The 16,450-nt window shown below is 40.6% G+C and overlaps 1 protein-coding gene across 4 annotated transcripts in view; it reads right to left on the bottom strand.

Annotated features, from left to right (window-relative positions):
- The window catches only part of Ophn1 (oligophrenin 1), a 328,259-nt gene that overhangs the window by 30,931 nt on the left and 280,878 nt on the right, over positions 1 to 16,450 (bottom strand). For all 4 annotated transcript variants that reach the window (XM_048336869.1, XM_048336872.1, XM_048336871.1 and 1 more), the window contains exons 20-21: positions 6,055 to 6,202; positions 1,410 to 1,733 (exon numbers count right to left, since the gene is read on the bottom strand). In XM_048336869.1, coding sequence (XP_048192826.1) covers positions 1,410 to 1,733; positions 6,055 to 6,202 — 472 coding nt within the window. The remainder of the gene's footprint in view (positions 1 to 1,409; positions 1,734 to 6,054; positions 6,203 to 16,450) is intronic.

Raw genomic sequence — 16,450 nt, 5'->3', positions numbered from 1 at the left:
AATAAGAGTTGTGAAATAAATTACCCTACTAATTTTTTCCTGTGGTGCTGGAGATGGAACCCAGGAGCCTCATGCATACTAGGCAAGTACTCTATATTACCAAGTTTCAGCCTTGGCCTAGCCTTATCATTTTTAAGTTTTTACATTTGGCTATATTGTGAAATGCTTTCAATGTCTTTTATTTAGAAAAGCACCAGATATAAACACATAAGTTACCATTTAGAAGGTCATCTAGCTACAAAGTAAGACAGCTAGAACTTGGAATAAAGCCTTTCTGTTACCATAGTCCATATTCTTTCCATTAGACCATATGATCTTGATAGAATTATATCTTCCAAAACTCCCTTGGCTTAGCCCCAACCTCTCTACATGGACCTCCATGTGTATAACCAATTAAATTTATAGGTGTCAGCCATATCTTGAGCTTGTAATAATTTCAAAATATCACAGTTTTGCATAAGTTGTGCCCGTTTGTCTCTTGTTCTACCAAGCTCAAAAAATGAACCAGACAATAGTTCAGAGATTCAAAGCTACTCATCAGAAGGTGAAGCCATACCTATGTCTTTATAGAAAAAATAGACCTTGGTGCCTGCCAGATATGGTAAGATTTAGCTTGGAGTTTTGTAGTTCCAGCTTTGAATCTTTAATATGTCACTTACCTCTAGGATCCTGTTTGTAATAGAAAAAAAACTCCAGAATAATATATTCTCCAGAGAAGGATAATGAGTATAAGAAATAGTATCACATCAGCATCTAGTACAATGCCCAAGTACATGGTTGACAATAAACAATGATAGAGACATGAATGATAGTAAATAAAACCACCAAATGTATCCTTATATTTATAATCCTAGCTACTCAGGAAGCAGAGATCTGAGGATCAAGGTTCAAAGACCAGCCAAAGCTAGAAAGTCCACAACACTGTGGTTGGTCATGGAGCTTGAACTCAGGGCCTGAGCGCTGTGCTTTTCTGCTCAATGCTAGTGCTATACCACTTTGAGCCACAGCACCACTTCCTTTTTTCCTAGTAACTAATTGGAGATAAGAGTCTCATGAACTTTCCTGTCTGGACAAGCTTCGAACCCTGATTCTCAGATCTCAGCTTGCTGGGTAGCTAGGGTTACAGGCATGAGCAATCAGCAGCAGGGTGCCTTGACACTTAACTCCAACTGATCACCAAAAAGCGAGAAGTGGAGCTATGGCTTAAGTGGAAGAGCACTAATCTTGAGATGAAAGGCCAGGCAAGGGCAAGAAGCTCTGAGTTGAAGCCCAGTACCAGTGCACACACACTTGTGTATACACATGCACCCCCCCCCCCCCACACACACAGTATCTCTCCAACCCCAGGATGTTCTCAAGGCACAAAGTAGTTGGGGTCAGTTCTGTTTCCCAGGTTCTCAAGAACTTACCCTCCTTGTGCTGAGGCAGGGGCCTGGGAGCTGGTCTCTTTATATGAAAAGAAGGCGTCTTTGTAGGCCCAGAGCCTAGCACAGGTCCATTGGTGGCCTTTAATGTGGCCTTGGTCCCTCCGTCGTGTAACCTGGACATCAACTTCGCTCCATCTATGTCAAGACAGGGCTCTAATTTGCCATCAGAAACAAGCCTGCTAGGGGACTTTCTCCCAGAATCAGCTTCTCCACTCTTCTGTATAGGGGGTTTGAGGTGTTGTGGCAGCTTGGGGTGTTCTAGGCTGCTGCTGATTGTACCATTGGGTGTTGAATGTTGGATTTCATCTGGAAAAAGTAGGTGCAAAGAGAAACAATTCATAAGAACCTTTAAAAATGTTTTCTTTTGGGCTGGGGATATAGCCTAGTGGCAAGAGTGCCTGCCTTGGACACACGAGGACCTACGTTCGATTCCCCAGCACCACATATACAGAAAACGGCCAGAAGCGGCGCTGTGGCTCAAGAGGCAGAGTGCTAGCCTTGAGCAGGAAGAAGCCAGGGATGGTGCTCAGGCCCTGAGTCCAAGGCCCAGGACTGGCCAAAAAAAAAAAAAAAGTTTTATTTTAGCCAGGTGCCAGTGGCTCATGTCTGTAATTCTAGCTATTCAGGAGGTTAAATCTGAGAACCATGGTTCAAAGTCAGGCCAGGAGGAAAGTCGATGAGTCTCTTATCTCTAATTCACCACCAGAAATCCAGAAGTGATGCTGTAACTCAAAGTGGTAGAGCACTGGCCTTGAACAAAAAAGCTCAGGGACAGTGCCCAGGTCCTAGTTTACCCCCCACAACTAACAAAAAAGTTTTATGTTAATACATAAATATATAATTTTTAAAATTGGTGCACATTTCTCAAAATTTCCATCACTGGACCACCATCTGACTACATCTCACAAAATATCTCTGCTCTCTCCAGTTCATGTGAAATCCCAGGTCCTATTCAAATGGCAAATTTAATTCAAAATATGAATATGATTTGTCATGACCATGATTCAGTACAGCACAAATAAATCAAGCTGATTTATTCAAAGAAATATGTAATTTAAAAGGGACTTCAAGTCTCCAATCAATTGCATGTTTTATCCTTTCTAAATAAAGACATAAGCTAACTCTTAATTATTTCTCTCAAAAGTAATATGTTAAGGTCTCTCAAATTCCAAGATAATAAGCATAACAATTTAACTTCTTTCTCTACCCTCTTAAAAAATTCAAATAGTCATCACTTCATGTTCTTTCTCCCGCTTTTGTGGTTTACAATTTTGTCTGATATTAGTCCCTGTTTTTTACTGATTCTATATCTTACTTAAAGAGAAAGCGGGGTGGCAGTGGTTTATGTCTGTAAACTAGCTACACAGGAAGTTGAAATCTGAGAATGGAGGTTCAAAACCACCTGTGGCAGACAAATTCCTGAGACTCTTATCTCCAATTACTCATCACAGAGTTGAAGTGACATTGTGCCACCAAGCCTTCAGCAATAAAGCTAAGGGACAGCACTCAGGCCCTGAGTTTAAGCCACAGTAGCAACAAATACACACACACACACACACACACACACACACACACACACACACACACAGAGGAGACATCCATGTAAGCCAGATACACTCTCTAAAGAAACTTACAAATACAGTCAAATTTTTGAAAATGAGTTTTGAAGTGATTCACAGAGTACCCCAAGACTATCAGTGAATTTATCCAATTGATAACATCTACAGTAAGGAGACTGTCTCCTCCCTTAGTAGAGTGAGGTAAGGGGATGGGGGGGGGGGAATGGGTGACAATGTTGAAAGGGGCAACAGTGATAAAGATGCTTTGTATTCATAAACTGCTTTGTCAAATGGCAAATCCTTTGTATGACTACTTGAAGATAATCTTTAAAGGAAAAAAAAACTTAGATCAGAGCTTAATACATAAGAACATAGATTCTGTTCACCAAAATGAAACCCGGCAGGTGTAGCAGCTGATTATATGATTATAATACATGGCTGGTGTTTGGATCTTGGTGCACGTGTGTGCGTATGTGTGTATGTGTGTGTGTGCATGTGCACACGTGCAAGCCAGAATTGGGGCCTGAACTCAGGCCTTAGGCTGTTCCTTAACATTTTCATTCAAGGCTGGCACTCTACCATTTGAACCACACCTCCATTTTTGACTTTTTGCTGCTTAATAAGAATCTTATGGATTTTCTTGCCTAAGGTAGCTGCAAACCATATTTCTTAGATCTCAGATCTGTGAGTAGTTAGGAATACAGGTATGAGCCACCAGTGCCTGGTTGAGCTCCAGATTTTCTTTAATGAGATAATAAGAGAATTTGGACAGTTGAGTAGATCATCGGATCTTAAGAAATTATTGGTTTTTAAAAAAATTCTTTAATTGTGATGAATAAAATTAAGATCTTACTTTTTAAAAGGTCCTTGTATTTTACACAAGAAATTTACATGTAAAATATCATGATATATCTAGGAAAATATTTTTAAAAAACAATTTAAGTTGGCCAGATCATTTGAGATGAAACATGAGAACAAATTAGGTTAAGACAGGTCAGAGCTCTATCATGAGGGTCATGAATTGGTGTCATGCTCATTTTTGGATCACAAAGAACAATAAAGCAAACAATGTCAAATCTGTGGTTTCATAATATCCTTTTGGATTCATTATAAAAAGTATATTTGATCAGAGAGATTAGCAGTAGATGAACCCACTATAGCACTGTTGAGGACAAAGAGCTAAAACTAGAAGAGCACCAGTAAGGATGGACAAATGTAGTCTCTTCATTAAAAATAGAATGGCCAGGGCTTAGCCTGGCATGTAAAGGCATCCATGATGCTGGTGGCAAGATCCACCGAAATGATGTTTGCAAGGTCAATAATACATTCAGAGAGAAGATAATGAACTACTACTTGAGAAGAATAGAAGTGAACAGAAGAATTGCCTGCTTCTTAGAATACTGTTGTGGCATCTTATAAGAAGCATACTGTTCTACTGGGCAAATGAGCTCTGGGGTAAGATGGATGGGTACAAATTTAGTACCACTGGTAATTTTAAGCAATCTACTCTCCCTCCCTGAGACTTCAATGACTTCACCATAAAACGGAATTCCACATACATACCTAACCTAGGAATGCTGATGATTAAATGAGATTCTTGATTCCAAACCACTTAGGATGGTTCAAATGAAAAAATCAGATATAGCAACTATTGGCAAGTATATAAAGAAATTAGAACCTTCATCCACTATTAGTGGGAAAGTAAAATGTAACACTGCTTTGGAAAATACCCTAACCATTCTCAAAAAGTTTAAATGTAGTATTATCAATATGTTAACAGATTTTATGGGTAGTTGTAGTACCTAGTCAAGAAAACTGAACAGCTGGGCCCTAGTGGCTCATACCTGTAATCCTAGCTACTAAGGAGGCTGAAAACTGAGGATCAAAGTACAAAGCCAGCCTGGGCAGGAAAGTCTGTGAGAATATAATCAAAACAATAAATAAAGGAGACTCTTATCTCCAATTAACCAGCAAAAAGCCCAGAAGCATAGAAGTGGCTCAAGTAGTAGAGTGTCTGCCAACTTGAACAAAAACAGCCAAGCAAGAGTGTGAGGTCCTCAGTTCAAGCCCCATTACCAGCACAAATAAAATGCAGTTGTGAGTGTAGTAGCAGTGGCAGAGGCCAAGGTTGAATGAATGATAACAAAATTCCTTTGTGTGATATTTATTTATTCACATTATCTATGTCTTCCTTGATCCTCAAAGCTCCTTGAGGTCAAGGACTGTATAATACTTTCTCCTTATATGTAGTACAATATGAAGCATATGGTAGTTATTCAATCCATGTTCTCTGTATCTGAATTTATAAATCTCTGAACAGCTGAGTGGTTAACATCTGTAATCCTAGCTACTCAGGAGGCTGAGATATGAAGATCACAGTTCCAATCCAGCCCAGGCAGAAAGTCCATGAGACCGTTACCTTCAATTAACCTCCAAAAAGACTGAAGTAGATCTGTGGCTCAAGTGGTACAGCACTAGGCTTAAGCAAAAAGAGACTCAAAAACAGTGCCCAGACCCTGAGTTCAAGCCTTAGGACCAGCACAAACAAAACAAAACAAAATCTCAGAAAACTGAGAAACACTTTAGGCACACATTTCAATGTATTGAGGGAATAGACCCAAGAACAGCTTGGATATTCCACTGTCTTTGTAAAGGGTCATGGAAACTCCCTTTACAAATATATTCCTGTCCTGTCCACCACCAAAACCTGAATTCCCTCTCTGGGCAAAAGTATGAAACTTACTTTTCTTGGCTAATTAAAAAATATTTTTATTATCTTTATGTGGTTGTACAAAAGTGCTTCAATTCAACACATCAGGTTACAAGTACAATGAATTTTGATCAATGTCACCTCTTCCATCATTCTGCCCCATCTCTCCCAACTCCACCCATTCCCTCAAGTTACCTGGCTCCATTTTTCACATATGTACATTGACTATTACAACTGCATTCACCCATAGAAAAGGTCTAATTCTGTGTGAAGAAAAAGGGCCACATGTCCAGTCCTGACTTGCAGTATTCTCTTAGTGTCTACGCATCCATCACTCAGAAGCCATCTCAGTACTGACCTTCACTTTCATCCAGGGAGGAAGTATAAAAAACCGTCCTTTCTCGAAGCAAGCGTTTGGAAATAGTGATTGGTTTGTGCCTTCTTGCTGTCACTCGAGGTGGAGGCACTGGGGGGGCTGTGCTTTCCTCTGGTGGGCCTAAGTAGATCTGTGGAGGGATAGGGACAATATCCAGGTGACAGTTAGGACCAGGTGTTGTTTCCCCAGTGTTACCCACCCCGATGCCTGCCACACTGTGTCTAATATAATCTGCGTGTGAATAATAAAAATATGGTTATAGGAAACAGGATTCTCCCTCATCACTCTAAGTACAAGCGAGTATGTAGGATTTCCTGCCATGTGCAAGGTACAGAAGCTGGCTCTCTTCAGTGTGGAAGGAAGAATGCAGGTAACAGTTCTGGATGGCCTGGCACCGGTGGCTAATGCCTGTAATACTGGATACTCAGAAGGCTGAGATCTGAGGATCATGGTACAAAGCCAGCCTGGGCAGGAAAGTCTGTGAGAGCCTAATCAAACTGACTATCAAAAAATAAATAAAGGCCAGAGGGGCAAGCACTGGTGACTGTAATCCTACTCAGGAGGCTGAGATCTGAAGATTGTGGTTCAAAGCCAGCCCAGGCAGGTCTGTGAGACTCTTATTTCAAATTAACCACCAGAAAAACCAAGAAGTGGAGCTATGGCTCAAGTGGCAGAGTGCCAGTTTTGAGCAAAAGGAGCCTAGGGACAGCGTCAAGGCCCAGAGTTCAAGCCCCAGGAACAGAAAGAAAAAAAAAAGCTGGAAATGGAGCTGTGGCTCAAAGTGGTAGAGCGTTAGTATTGAGCACAAAAACTCAGGGACAGAACCCAGGCCCTGAGGTCAAGCCCAGAACTAGCACCAAAAAAGAAAAAAAAGAAAATTAAGTTCTGATGACTCACTTACTGCCTAGGAGACCTTATATAAGTCATCTCCCTTCGCTAGACATTGACCTGCTCCCCTCTGTAACATGAGGATAGCAACTGCCTGCCTTACAGGGTTAGAATGAAATAAAAGAGTTGTTAGAGAGAGCTATATGGATGGGTGGGTGTAAGACACAGAGAGACACCAAACACATCTAACATGTACCTATGCCCTTAGGCACTCAATATTTCTGAAAGGATACCATACGTGGTTATATTATGTTTCAATACTGGAGAAAAGAATGAGGAAAACTTATTTTCCCTTCAATGTCATTTTGTTCTTCTAAAATCTTATACCATGGTATATTATATATTGGAAAAAATAGAAGTAAAATTAAAAAGCAAACCCAGGTAGGTGTGGTGCGCATGTCTGTAATCCCAGCATTTGGAAGGGATAGGCAGGAAAACTGCAAGTTAAAGACTTAAAAAATAGAGAGTGAGATCTTGTCTACAAACAAAATGGAAAACCAAAATGCCTTGGACATTATACTGGACAAATTTAGGAGGTGTCATGATTAGAATTTTTCTAGTGTTTTGTGTATCCTTCAAAATTTTCTCCTCTTGGGAGATCGATCTTTTGGCCTGAGTGCACATGTGTACTTTGTGGTAACACACACATGTGCTCAGGGAATAAAAGGATCCCTGGCCAGCTAGTGAAAATAATATCAACCGCAATGATTACTAAGAAGAGAAATGTCAGAGCCTGGCCTCTCTGCAGGCAAGAGTCACTAAAGAAGCCACATCAGTAAAAACATATGGGAAGCTGGGGGCTAGTGGCTCATGCCTTTAATACTAGCTAGTCAGGAGGTTGAGGTCTGAGGATCACAGTTCAAAGCTAGACCAGGCAGGAAAGGCCATGAGACCCTTATCACCAACTAACCACCAGAAAACCAGAAGTAGCACTGTGGCTCAAAATGGTAGAGCTAGCCCTGAGTTCAAGCCCCCTGACTTATGAACAGAAAAAAACAAACATAAGGAAGCCTGTGTGAGAGCTGGGCTATGGATGGGAACAACGTGTGAGCACTCACAAACCAGTGTATACCTCCTGAGATTAGCATGTCAGCAAGCAGAGGGGGACATTGAGGTCACACAGTTCTAGCTCTTGTCATGGTTCTGCCCCCAAAGATCATATTCTAAATAGCAAGTGTTTTTTTATAAGCATCTTCTCAGGCCTATGATAGTTGTTACAACCACTCCTTGCTATACCACAGACACACCAGAACCTTTCCACACACCCCCTTCTTTTTTGTGTGCACCGATACTGTGTGCTGCTACTGGGGCTTGAACTCAGGGCCTGGGCTCCATCCCTGACCTTCTTTGGCTCAAAGCTAGCACTCTACCACTTGAGCCACAGTGCCCCTTCTGGCTTTTTCTGATGGTTAATTGGAGACAAGAGTCTCACGAACTTTCCTGCTTGGGCTGACTTCAAACCACAATCCTCAGATCTCAGCTTTCTGAATAGCCAGGATTACAGGTGTGAGCAACCCACACCGGACTGCTATGTTACTTTAAAAAAAAGGTATGCATAGCCAGGTGTCAATGCCTCAAACTTGTAATACTTGCAACTCAGAAGGCTGAGATTCAAAGGATCACATTTTAAAGTCAGCCCAAGTATAAAAATCCATTAGACCCCATCTCCAAAATAACCAGCCAAAAAAGCTGTACTGGAAATATGACTAAAGTGGTAAAATGTCAGCCAAACAAGCAAGCCAAAAGAGTATGCAAGGTCCTAGGTTCAAGCCCTAGTACTCCTCCCTGCCCCCCGCATACGCATATTTATATAATCACGGTATACACAATGAAAATAGTCCTCTGAAAACATAATGGTAACAACTTTTTTTCTGGATGAGATAGGGCAACAGAGACTAATTTAATTTAAAAGTACATGAACCAATGGTTTCTGAGGCACTGAGTATCCATCTGGCCTTGAGATGGTAGTCACTAAGAGACAGGGAAGAGAAACAAGGTTAGCCTTTCATTATCTCACTTGCAACCTGCAGCATATTTTACAGGCCATAATGCAGAAAGGAAGCCCACATGGAGCCCAGCAGCCTTTTTAAGTTAAAGAGATGGAGTTGGGAGGTGAGAGGATGGCAAGGAAGCTAAAGCTTGGAAGAAAGAGTATGGAAGAGAAGACAGTTGCCCTTGTGCACTATAAACTACAAAACATTGCTAAGAAAGATCAGACCATCAAACCAGATGTGTGTGTGTGTGTGTGTGTGTGTGTGTGTGTGTTGGTCACTGATAGGATGGCTTCTTATTGTTAAGATTTATAAATTCTCCCAAAATTGACCACAATCCCAATATGCAATAAATTCCAAAATCATAAATTCACTTGAACATTTATTATTAGTGCAAAGAACTTAGCAAAATAATCTTGAAAATGAAAAACAAAGTTGGAGGAATTGACATTATCTGATTTCAAGTATCATTACAAAGCTACAATAATCAGGGGCGGAGCTACAGCTCTGTTGCAGAGCACCTACCAGAACTCAAGGCAGTGAGTTCCATCCCAAACACCACAAAAAACCTACAATACTCACAAGAGTGACCCAGGGACTAGGTCAGTGGGGAACAGAATAGAAAGTCCAAGCATAACCTTGTACATATTCAGGTTTTAACAAAGGCAATTCAGTGGAAGAAGAATGACAACCGTGGTGAGATAATGCTATGTTCATAAACAATAGCATATGCAAAAGAGAATCTTAGGCCCTAGCTTATACCACATATAAAATCTAATTCAAACCAAGGAAGGGATGACATTGTTCAAAGGAGAAATGTATGCCTTATCTAAATTATAAAATGGTATAATTCCTCTGTACAACACTTTAAGAATAAAAATAAAATTATACTTAAAAAATAACTCAAAATAGTTTATACCCAAATATAAAAGCTAAAAATACAAAACTTTCTAGAAAAAAAGTCTAACTTTAGGTTAGGCAAAGATTTCTTAGATATAAAGAGTTATGAAAAAAGAATGAACTGGGGCTGGGGATATGGCCTAGTGGCAAGAGTGCCTGCCTCATATACATGAGGCCCTGGGTTCGATTCCCCAGCACCACATATACAGAAAATGGCCAGAAGTGGCGCTGTGGCTCAAGTGGCAGAGTGCTAGCCTTGAGCAAAAAGAAGCCAGGGACAGTGCTCAGGCCCTGAGTTCATGGCCTAGGACTGGCCAAAAAAAAAAAAAAAAAAAGAATGAACTATTTATTGATTCATAGAACAACTTGATTTAATCTCAGAAAAATATGTTGAATAAAGAATACAGAGCAATGCCAGAGGGCAGTGGCTCATCGCTCTAATTCTAGCTACTCAGGAGTCTTCAGGGATTGAAGTTCAAAGCCAGTCTGAGCACACAAATCCATAAGACTCTATCTTCAATTAAACTTCAAAAGCCAGACTAGAAGCATGGCTCAAGTGGTAGAGCTCCAATGGCAATAAAGCAAGCTGAGTGAGAGCATAGGGTTTTATGTTAAAGCCCTTACAATGGCATACACACACATACAAGGGCACACCCCACACACACACAGAATACAGATAAAAAGCAGTGTATACAACATTATTCCATTCATGCAAAATTCTAGAACATGTAAATTAAACTATATCAACAGAAAGCTGATCAGTGGTTGTCTAAAGTGGGGTTGAGTGGGTAGGTCAGGAAGGTGAGTGACTTCAAAGAGACAACAAGAAACTTGGGGGAGGCGAATATGCTCCTTCTCTTGATTGTAGTGATGGTTTTACAGATGTACACATATGTTAAAACTTATAAATGTTTACGTATTTTAAATAAGTAGAGTTTGTTTCATCTATACTTCTATGTTTTATAAAAGTGTTTATGTAAGAATATACCATAGGGCTGGGGATATAGCCTAGTGGCAAGAGTGCCTGCCTTGGATTCACGAGGCCCTAGGTTCGATTCCCCAGCACCACATATACAGAAAACGGCCAGAAGCAGCGCTGTGGCTCAAGTGGCAGAGTGCTAGCCTTGAGCGGGAAGAAGCCAGGGACAGTGCTCAGGCCCTGAGTCCAAGGCCCACGACTGGCAAAAAAAAAAAAAAGAATATACCATAAGCCTAGCATGATGGCACATGCCTATAATTCCAGCTACTAGGGAATCAGACAGGAGGATCATGAGTTCAAGGCTAGTTAGGGAAAAGTTAGTGAAGATACTATGTCAAAAATAAAATAAAAATCTGCCAAGAGCTTGTGGCTTACACCTATAATCCTAACTACTCAGAAGGCTAAGATCTGAGGATCACAGTTCGAAGCCAGACTAAGAGAATTTAAACCTATGTCTCCTTGGAAAGAGACAGGGACAGAGAAAAACACATACACTCACTGGGAAAAGAAGAGGATAATAGAGGGGAAAACTTCAAAGAAGAAAGATTGAGATCAGAGTATGAGGGGTTGGAAAGGTTGTGTGTTACACAAATCAAAAGGACAGGGAATCAATGACATAGCTTGTCAAGTTCTCTGCCAGATGAAGTAATCTTATATCCATCCTCCAGCTTACATATTGTCTACTTCTCATTGACAAAACCTCTTTCCTTACAGTATGATGAATTTTAAGCTCCCCATCTTACAGCACTCCCAGAATTCTACCGACTGTGATGAATGCTGTCTGTGCCACTTGGAAAAATGCTGTCTTCTCCAGGTAGACTGAGACACTGTGCAGGAGCCTTTGGAAATCAGTTCAGCATTGTGCTCGTAAGCAATGCTCAGAGAAGATGATTGATATCCTTGAAAGCAGATGAGAGGAGTCTTGAGGAGATGGGAGGAGTTGGGAGAGATTTAAGGGGGGGGGGCAATGGAAGGAATGACATTGAACATGATGCATTGTACTCATAAATTGATTTGTTGATTTGAAACCTCTTTGTACAACTACTTAAAGATAATTTTTTAGGAATGAGAGAATTCAAGAAGAGCAGAGGGAACAATTCCTGTTTTGTGTCCCCTCTGAAGTGAAAATGTGGCCCACATAAACGTACAGTCATCATCATAGATTGCAACATCCTTCCCCACGCTGGTGTGCAGATGGAAACTTTAGCACCAAACTGTAATGTGGAAATGTTGGCAATTACTGTGGTAGGAAGAATTGATTTCCTTCACTTTCTGTTCTGTGGGACCTCCAGAGATCTCAGAACACTTGGCTTTAATGATGAGCTTCAACTTATATGGTACCAATATTTTCTTTGGAAAGTGATTGAGCAAATGGTATTCCCAGCTCTTTCCACTCCAGCTACTCTGATCTGTTTGCTGTTCCACATGCCAAGCTTTTGCTCTTCATTCTCACCCTTCATGGGGTGAAAACTTTATATCCACTATGGCTTGTCCACTTACTCTACTCATTTCTCTGCCAGAAAACCAGGTCAACAGACACCTTCTTTTGTCATCTTCTATAAAATAAGACCATATCTCACTTTTTTGCCAGTCCTGGGGCTTGTACTCATGGCTTGGGCACAGAGCTTCTTTTGCTCAAGGCTAGCACTCTACCACTTGAGGCACAGCTGCACTTCCATCTTTTAGGTAGTCTATTGGAGATAAGAGTGTCATGGACCTTCCTGCCTGGGCTAGCTTTTAACTGTAATCCTCAGGCCTCAGCCTCCTGAGTAGCTGGGATTATAGGTGTGAACCACTAGCTCCCAGCTGTCATTTATTTTTATTCAGAGCACCAACCACTACCTGGTAAATTTATCTACTTGTTTATTACCTGTCTCTACACAGTAGAATGTAAGACTCATTTTACAAAGGCCCTTTTAATTTATAAAGTACCTACAGCTTTGATGTGTAATAGGAATTTAGTAAATAGTTGTTGATTGAATGGGTATCATTAATGCCTTGGAAAAAGGACTATAAATTATAGATACAACCTATGGGCTTGGGAGGGAAAACAGTATCTCTTAAGAGAAGTGGAAAAGAAAAGAGAGTCCAAGAAGTCTTGACTTACTTTGATGGTCCAAGTTTAACAAGAAAACATTTACAGATTAAAAAAGGGAATTTGAGCCAGATACTAGTGGCTCACAGCTGTGATCATTGTTGCTCAGGAGGCTGAAAACTGAGAATTGTGGTTCAAAGCCATCCAGGAACCAGGCACCAGTGACTCATACCTGTAATCCTCACTACTCTAGAGGCTGATATCTGAAGATCATGGTTTGAAGCTAGCCAAGCAGGAAAGTCTGGAAGACTCTTATCTCAAATTAACCACCAAAAGAAGCTAGAAGTAGATCTATGGTTCCAGTGGTAGAGCACTAGCCTTGAAGAGAAAAGCTCAGGTACAGTGCCTAGGTGCTGAGTTTAAACCCCAGGTTGGCACCAAAATATGCCAGCCTGGGCAACGAAGTCCTGAGACACTTATCTCCAATTAGCCAACAAAAAGCTAGAAGTAGAGGTATGGTTCAAGTGGTAGAGTGTCAGCCTTGATTGAATAAACCAACCTAAGAAAGCAGGGGAAGGAGAAGTAAAGGGAAAGAGAAAGAGAAAGGAACATAAAGAGGAAAACGGAGAAGAGTTTGGAAAGGCAGAGGGAAGAAATTCAGCGTGCTCCACATAATTCCCCACCAACTTGAGTATCTATGAAAGGATTAATTTGAAGCAGGTTTTGATAAAGAAAAAAATAGAAGGAAAATATCTGAAGCTCATTGTATAGGGCTTTTCTCCAAGGCCAAATACAAGGTGGTGTAGGATACAGAACTGACCTCCCGTCACAGCTCTCGGCTATCAGTGTAAAGACATGAGAGCACAGCATGAAGGTAAGATGCTGCCTGTACCTGCTCTCCCAGAAGACTGACTAACATGTAGCTTTGGTCATGCAAGTTTTTCCCAGAGGCCAAGCCTTTGTCAGCATCTGTTTTAATGGTCAACTTCTATACATAGTTTACTATGTGTCAGACACAGTGCTTCATGTGTACTAATTAATGACTTCACAAAATCTTTTTTTTTTCTTCAGTAAGAACTTGGGCTTGATGTATATATATACACATGTATATATATATGTGTGTGTGTGTGTGTGTGTGTGTGTGTGTGTGTATACACTAAAATCAGCACAACATAAATTCCTCTCTTTAGTCTTTTCGTCAGGATTAAAAGAGAATAATTGAGGGGAAAAAGTGGAAGTTGAAGAAATTATCAGTAGAACTTGGCAAAGTAGCTCTTCTTATTTTACCTCCTCTGGATGCTGGTATGAGTCTTATATTGGTGAAAAATTAACTAGGCTGTTTTGTTTGCTAGTTGTTTGTTTGTTTTGTTTGTTTTTGGTGGTATCAGGACCTTGCATTTACTTGACTTGCTTGCTCAGCTGGTGCTCTTCCATTTGAGCCACACCTACAACCTAGCTTTTTGCTGGTTAATTGGAGTTGGGACTTGTTTCCTAGGCTGGCTTCAAACTGAGATCCTTCAATGTGAGCCACCACCAGGTGTGAGCAACCACCACAGGCTAAGTAGGAATTCTTAACTGATACACAGACTAAGACTAATCTGACTCATTTGGGGAAGAAGACTATAGAAAGGGGATTTGAGGCCAAAGGCTTGGCTGGGAAAAAAGTGTTCCTTATCCAAGGTTACATGATAATAAGTGGCAAGGCTGTGTGTGATATGTCTAACTTCAAGGCTAACTCTGTTTCCACTCATATAGTAGAAGCATAGAAGGAAACATTTCACATTTAAAAATAATCCCTTAAATGGGAACTATCAGGCATAAAAAATTTTCCTACCATCTGAAACTCCAGAAGTAAAACAGACAGATTTGTCTTTTGGTTTTTGATAGTGACTTCAGAAAAACAATTACAGAGGGTGGTCAGGTAGAGTCTGGGGGAAAATCAGTGCTTCTCTGCTTTCTGAGCACACACCTGGTCAGTACTTGGGTGGATGTTAGCTGACTTGAATCCTAAAGGCTTGATCGAAGAGAACTAACTATCCAAGGAATATTACTGCATTCTTATGGGCCTTGGCTTTTGCCCAGGGCTGGAGTGAGAAGCCATCTCCTGCGTTCTGAGGACTAAACCTCAGTGCTAACATTTGTTGGTCATTGAGGTATAGCTGCAGATTGATCGCCTCCACTATGGAGGGGGTTCATGAACTGCTTGCCTAAGTTTGGTCAGACATGAATCTCCTCTGGATTCTTCTTGAGGTGTGAAAGAAAGAAGAAGTTTAGCATAACATGGTTTCTAACTGCTAAAGGCCAAGAGAGCACATTCAACTCTTGGAAATCTTGGCAGAACTAAGCAACTCTCCAGATTTGGCCCAGATGCTGTTTCAGGGCTGCACATACCAGATTGTACCAAAAAAAAATCTTGCCTTTCTATAAATCAAAGCTACAATACTTGGCCCTGATGAATCCCAGCTTTCCATTTCCACTCTGGCTGATACTACACTGAGCTTTTTGGGGTCTGGTTATATTACCAAACACTATTCTGAGCTGCATTAAAAACACAGGTGGCAATGGGGTCAAAAATAATGAGCTCTTAGCATTTGGCACAAACTACATTAAACATCAAGTGTGTCACCAAGTTTGCTTAGAATACATACAGAACTTTGAAAATGTCACGTCTATTGTAACCAAGAGCTAGGTTTATTATTTTTTTCAAAGAAAACTGTCACTTAAAGCTGTGTTTCAATTCAGCAAACATATAGTCTTGAAGGGATTTGAAAGTGGAACACTGTACAATCCTATTTCATCCCACTCACCTACATTAGACTTACAGGAAGACTGATGTGCAATGGAAGGAAGTAGCTTTTCCAAGGCCCCAAAGTTACTGCAGAACTGAGACTAGAACTCAAGTTCTAATAACCAGTCTGGTACCTGATCCTTAAAGTATAAAATCTACTTTAAGAAATAGTTGGAGAATCCCACTGGTTATATTTCATTTCTCTCATGTCTATCCATCCAAGGCCAGTTTTTGTGATGAAATAACAAGGGGGGAAAAAAGAACAAAGTGAGATCCTATGAAGAATGCCTCTTAACTACTTGGCTTGGATGATTGTGTGTTTTCTACTAAGAAAGGGATAGTAAATTTCAGGTGTAATGTTCTTAGATGATTTTAGTCTGGCAAAGTGAAAATTTTCTCTAGCATTTTATTAACACAAATAAACAATAGTCTAAAATTTTTGAATATAAAGAATTAAGAGATACCAAGGCAAATGGATTATGGGACTCGGAAAATGTGGCATATGCTTGTAATCCCAGCAGTCAGAAGGCTGAAGTGGGAGGATGTTGACTTTAAGGTCAGACCAAGCTACATCATGAGAGCCTGTCTCAGAAAACAACATGATGAGTTTGGGAGGGATGAGGGAGAATGATGAGATGGGTGATATTGATCAAGATGCTTGATAATCATGAACTGCCATGTTGAATTGAAACTTCTTTGTACAACTTATGATAATTTGAAAAAGAAAAGAACAAAAAGGGTGGGCTGGGGATATGGCCTAGTGGCAAGTGTGCTTGCCTCCTATACATGAGGCCCTG

The sequence above is a fragment of the Perognathus longimembris genome, chromosome 28 (genome assembly GCF_023159225.1).
Source record: "Perognathus longimembris pacificus isolate PPM17 chromosome 28, ASM2315922v1, whole genome shotgun sequence".
Lineage (NCBI taxonomy): Eukaryota > Metazoa > Chordata > Mammalia > Rodentia > Heteromyidae > Perognathus > Perognathus longimembris.
The sequence above is the reverse complement of the archived record's forward strand: the minus strand, read 5'-3'. Positions and strand labels throughout refer to the sequence as shown.